General features: G+C 37.9%; 1 protein-coding gene across 1 annotated transcript in view; it reads right to left on the bottom strand.

Annotated features, from left to right (window-relative positions):
* LOC106869292 (toll-like receptor 3) overlaps positions 1-6226 on the bottom strand; it is a 353412-nt gene that overhangs the window by 190855 nt on the left and 156331 nt on the right. The window contains exon 50 of the mRNA XM_052978036.1: positions 1131-1314. Within this exon, the coding sequence (XP_052833996.1) occupies positions 1131-1314 (184 nt within the window). The remainder of the gene's footprint in view (positions 1-1130; positions 1315-6226) is intronic.

Raw genomic sequence — 6226 nt, 5'->3', positions numbered from 1 at the left:
TGTGTGTGTGTGTGTGTGTGTGTGTAAAATATCTTGCCATGCGAAGGCTGTTTTGGTGAAATTGTTCTAACAATTTGAAATGTCGTTCATAACACGTACATATTTCAGAAGAATACAACAGGAATAGTAAGATAAACGATTTGTGAAGAGCCAATTTTGTGTTGTTATTTATATGTCGTTGATGCCAAAAGCGTGACTCCAAGTCATCAAATTCTTGTGCCGACCTTTGAATTCGTAGATGTAGTTCTGAGTCTAGATTACCTTTTCTTTATTGATTTAAACAAGTCATTCAAGACTGTTAATTGAAATGCTCTGTGGCTAATTCTAATGTAAATAAGTTGCCCCCAAAAATTGTGTATATGATGACGGCTTTGCTTTAAGATGTGAAGGTTAAGGTTAATTTTGGTGGTAGGCTCTGTGAATATCTTTGCCCTGGAAAATGGTATAAAGCAAGCAGATCCTGATGCACCCACCCTTTTTGCAACCTAGAGTGGGAGCTGTCACACGCTTTTCAAAACTCCAATGAGAATATCTACATAAAATATCAAACAACAGGGAATATTTTTAATCTGTCCAGGGTGAAATCCAAAACAAATGTTTTTACTTCACTCATTAGGGATCCTTTATACGCTTACCATTTCAACCTTGCCAGTCACTTTGAAATGAACTTTCAATCTCTTGTTTCTGCATTTCACACAGTTTGTGATCATTTTGGCTTGACCATCAACTTTTAAAAATTTAAAAGTTGCAATGTTTCTACCTGCACTTGGTGTTGTTTGCAATCCCTCAAATGTTTTCGTTATATATATATATATATATGCATGTTTGTGTCTGTCTTTGCGTCTGTATCTGTCACACTATCACCGCTTGAAAACCGGTCTTCGTTTGTTTGCAAGCCTTAACTTGGTGGTTCAGCAAAAGAGTCAGATAGAATAAAAATCAGGCTTAAAAAAGAACTGGGGTTGATTTATTCGACTAAAATTCTTTACGGCGGTGCCCCAGCATGGTCGAAGTCTAATGACTGAAACAGGTAAATAAGGTAAGCAAGATACAATAACTATTTAAATGTGTTTAACCTTTCATCTGTAATAAAGCAGGTTTAATTATATCAGAAAATAAAAAACACTGACCTATGAAATCGTTCTTATTACATAAGTTTCCGATGCAACAAGCAACACAGGAAGATCCACTCTTCCATTTTTTGCATGTAAAGATATTGCTTGTCATAGCATCAATGCATTTTCGGTATGTGCTGCAGGATTTTTCAAACTTCAGTGTAACACCATCGATTGATACTTTCATGCGGCATACAGGCTGTAACAATAAACACAGACACCATATACTAGTACCTCAACGACAACAACATAGGAGATAAACGGTTAGTCATTGCTCTTAAAATTATCAAAAGACAACTAAGGAAATGTTCTTTTCTACTCTAGGCACAAAGAGGGGTCCGGTCGATTAGATCAAGCTTTCTCTATTGGAGCCATATGCCCCCCCCCCCTAGGATGGCATGAAACATTCTTTGGGGTCACAAAGCTGAGTTTGAAAAATAGGGAGCAACAGGATACTACGGCAGAGAAAATTTGGGAATCATAAAATATTAACATGTAGGTACGTATTTTATTTGTAAAATGCACATTACATATATACAGATAAGACACACGTTTATATGCGCTTATAATTATAATTGGTCATCCTTAGTGGAGGCGCAATGGCCCAGTGGTTAGGGCAGTGGACTCGCGGTCATAGGATCGCGGGTTCGATTCCAAGACCGGGCGCTGTGAGTGTTTATTGAGCGAAAACACCTAAAGCTCCACGAGGCTCCGGCATGGGGATGGTGGCGAACCCTGCTGTACTCTTTCACCACAACTTTCTCTCACTCTTACTACATGTTTCTGTTGTGCCTGTAATTCAAAGGGTCAGCCTTGTCACACTGTGTCACGCTGAATCTCCCCGAGAACTACGTTAAGGGTACACGTATCTGTGGAGTGCTCAGCCACTTGCACGTTAATTTCACGAGCAGGCTGTTCCGTTGATCGGATCAACTGGAACCCTCGACGTCGTAAGCGTACGGAGTGCCAACAGGTCATCATTATGAGGTAATTTTCTATTACACTCATATATGTACCTAAAGGACAGATGTTAAAATATTAGATTATGAGTGCTGTGTGTCTGGTTCGTATGATGATCAGCTACATATCATTGCATCATACCAAATTGCTCCAAAATTTTAATGCTACAAGGCATACATACATAATGGACATCGCGGAAAGCTAAGTGACCAGTATTAATAAAAACCTCCACTTCAAGATTATTGATGACATAGAAAATCCATCCAATCAACAATGTCCATGCTAACTGGTGAACATCCGCACAAGTCACTTTACGATTCATTTTTCTTTTTGCCTTGTGAAATTATACCACTTCTTTCTCTCTTTCTCTGCTTATTTCATCCTACTTCTGCTCTTGATTCTTTATCTGCTTGTTAAATTATATTTTTATGCGCTGTTAGTGTGCAAGTGTTTACTTGTTTTTACTTCATTTTACCTAAGTTGTTACGTTACTTCAAATATCATAAATATTCCATCTAAGTCCATAGCGTCACAGGCGAGGGAGAAAAGGTCGATCCGCCAAGTTAAATCATTGATCAATCATTCAAATTGGACCCAAGCGCTCAGGAAAACTGTTTCTTCACATACGAGTATATGATTTATTTTTAAAAAATAACTATAATTAAAAAGGGCTTTGAGAAGAATTCAAACTAAGATGGGCAATCAAGAGGGAGGTAAGAGGCCGAGGGTACCCTGCAAACAAACGAACAATTCATTAGAAAATTAGATAACATCACTCTTATATGCACTTTTATACAACTATTAAATTATTAATCAATTTAATAATACAATAATTGGTCACTGAATAGTATTATATACTTAATTTAATTAGAGTAAAATTTAATATTGAACTATGTTTAAAAGAATATAACAAAATATATTATAAAATCATTTTTCTTTAAAAGTGAAAATACATTTTCAATATACTTCGCTAACTCCTTTTCGCCATTCGAGTTTGATTCAACAATAGGCCAGTCCTATTTTCTCCATCTCGCTTGCTTTAGCTATCACCTTTATAATTTAGTTTCTTTTCACCAAATTAATTTTCTTTCTGGATTGTCAACTGAAAAGGGAACGATGAACCTTTGTCTTGATATTTTTTATCTTTTTATAAGCATAAATCTTCTCTGTTGTTTCTGATTATTAAAAGCCTTTGATTTAGTTAACTGCGTAATGTATTAACTGTATAAACTTGGTTTTAGATCCAATTGTATTCTCGGATAAAAAAAGCATATTGATTTACATTACTCTGTATTCAATTCTGACGAAAACACTTAAAACTATTCTCTTGTTTATTCAACTTTTTTGAAAACATTTATTTCAGATAAACCTGGCAAGTGCATCTCAAAAGAGTGTAGACAGTATTCTGACGAATACGTGCTTATGGATTCATTAAAATTCCACAAAATTCTACCACGCCTATGCGTCTGCTATGTAAGATTTCGTTCTTAAATGAAAGTATGCGTTCCGGCAAACTGAAAAAAAAATATCTGGAGATTGCACATAGAGATAAGAGAGACAAGCCACTAGATTTCCTCAAAAGGTTACGTGATGAGTTTCAAGGAAGGATGACAGTGGATCACATGTTCACTAAAAAGCAGCAAGAGTAGACAGAGGAATGTGGGCGTCTTACAAGATAGCAAATTCAGTTGCAAAAACTGGTAAGCCTCACACTATTGGTGAATCTTTGATCATACCTGCAGTGGCTGTAGTACTCCCAACAGTCATGGATCAGAGTCCACAAAATGTTGCTAGTGTTATTCCTCTGAGTGACTCATCAGTATCATGACGGATTGATGAAATGGCAGCTGATGTTGAAAGCCAATTAATTTCAAAACTTAAGGTAAATGACTTCTCACTGCAAATAGATGACTCAACTCCCACCTGATAATTCTGCGATTTTAACAGCATTTGTTAGGTTTCATAATGATATATGTCAAGAATTAATGACCGGTACGAAATGGGAATCCATCTTCAAAAAGCTCGAGGCCTAGTTTGAAGAGAACAACATTCCACTGAAGAACATTGTGGCTTGTGCAACAGATGGCACTGCTGCTATGATCGCAAGATATCGGAGATACCGTGCTCACTTAAAAAATTGTTCCGAATGTAAAGTGCTTTTCGTGGACTGTGTTCTTCATCCACAGCATCTGGTTGCCAAACATACAGCAGGATATTGTGTGATGCACTTATGAATGTTATCAAAGCTGTGAACTTGATGAAAAACAATGCACTGCAAGATCACCTCTTTAATCAATTATCTGAAAATAACGACGAGGAATTTCAACGACTTGTGTTGAATACTGAAGTCAGATGGATACCGAAGGGCAATTGCCTGCATCATTTTGTTGCACTTTTTCGAGTGATACAGAACTTGGAGAGAAACCTGATGCAAAGGGAATTTTTTTTACTTGTGTGACATACTTGAAAAGATAAATGTCCTTAGCAATGAATCTGTTTTCTTACACAGAGAAAATCTGTTTTCTTACACAGAGAAAATTAAAACCGTCAACGGGAAACTAAGTTATTCCGGTTGAATCTTGAAAGATGGGAATTTGCAGGTTTCTTCCTGAGCAAGCATATCCATCGAGCTGCCTGATGATGACTTGGCATTTTCTGTTGATCATTTGAAGCAGTTACATAATGATATGGAAATTCGCTTCTCTGATCTACTGCAAATAATGGTGCCGCAGTGGTTTGTGGATCCCTTCGATGTTGATCCATCTGAAATCTATATTGATAAAGGCGCAAGAGTGGCTGTGTGGTACGTAGCTTGCTTACCAACCACATGGTTCCGGTTTCAGTCCCACTGCGTGGCAACTTGAGCAAGACTATTCCATTATAGCCACGGGCTGACCAAAGTCTTGTGAGTGGATTTGGTAGACGGAATCTGAAAGAAGCCAGTCGTGTATATGTATATATATATATATGTGTGTGTGTGTGTGTGTGTGTGTGTGTGTGTGTGTGTGTGTGTGCGTGTGTGTGTGTGTGTGTGTTTTTCCGACCACCATCGCTTGACAACCGATGCTGGTGCGCTTACGTCCCCGTAACTTAGCGGTTCGGCAAAAAGTGACGGATAGAATAAGTACTAGACTTACAAAGAATAAGTCCTTGGGTCGATTTTCTCGACTAAAGGCGGTGCTCCAGCATGGCCGTAGTCAAATGACTGAACAAGTAAAAGAGTATATAAGAACGCTTCATTGAACTTCAAATAACACAGCAGCTCTAGCAGGGTCCGAGTGTGGAGGATACCAGAAGCTGTGGATGAATGAAGTGATCTCTAAAAAGTACCCATTACTCTGTAAAAACGTTAAGTTGCTTTTACTCGCTTTTCCCACATCTTATTTAGTTGAGTTAGGTTTCAGTCGGGTAATTTGTCTGCTGTCAATGTCTCGAAATCGCCTTGACGTAGAAAGAAGAGGAGATATACGTCTCACACTGACGGCTCTGAAACCAAACATTGATAAGTTGGTAACCCAGCATCAGTCGCAGGGACACCATTGAAATCAGGAAATGTAAATTGAAATTGTTATTTTTTGCTTCGTAAATATAAATAAATTTATTTCAATGAAATATTTATTTAACGTTTTTTTTTTTTAATTTACAACTGGGGTGGATGTTTGATGCAAAACTACAACTTTGAATGTTTCATTCTACTTCTCTAGATGCGTTAAGTTGAGGAACAGAATGGAGATAAAGAATTAAATTAGCATAGGGGCCATAACGATTTCGCATTGATTTAGAAGAGGCCACAGCCAGAATGAAGTTGAGAACCACTCGATTAGATCGACCCCAGTTGGCACTACTACTTAATTAATCGACCCCGAAAGGATGAAAAGCAGAGTCGACCTCGGCGGAATTTGAACTCAGAACGTAAAGACAGACAGAATACCGCTGAGCATGCTAACGTCTCTGCCATATTGCCGCCTGACAACAAAGGAAATGTTGAAAGATGATTGCAAACCCTGTATTATCTCCTGTAAAATCTATTGAAATTTACTACATCTAAATGAGGTATCATAAATGCAGCGTCCTCAGATGACGTGTCAATATGATCATCGAAATACGGCCTGTAATACCGCTCCGTCAGACGTCATCACCCCATCCGCCAG

The sequence above is a fragment of the Octopus bimaculoides genome, chromosome 29 (assembly GCF_001194135.2).
Source record: "Octopus bimaculoides isolate UCB-OBI-ISO-001 chromosome 29, ASM119413v2, whole genome shotgun sequence".
Taxonomy (NCBI): domain Eukaryota; kingdom Metazoa; phylum Mollusca; class Cephalopoda; order Octopoda; family Octopodidae; genus Octopus; species Octopus bimaculoides.
The sequence above is the reverse complement of the archived record's forward strand: the minus strand, read 5'-3'. Positions and strand labels throughout refer to the sequence as shown.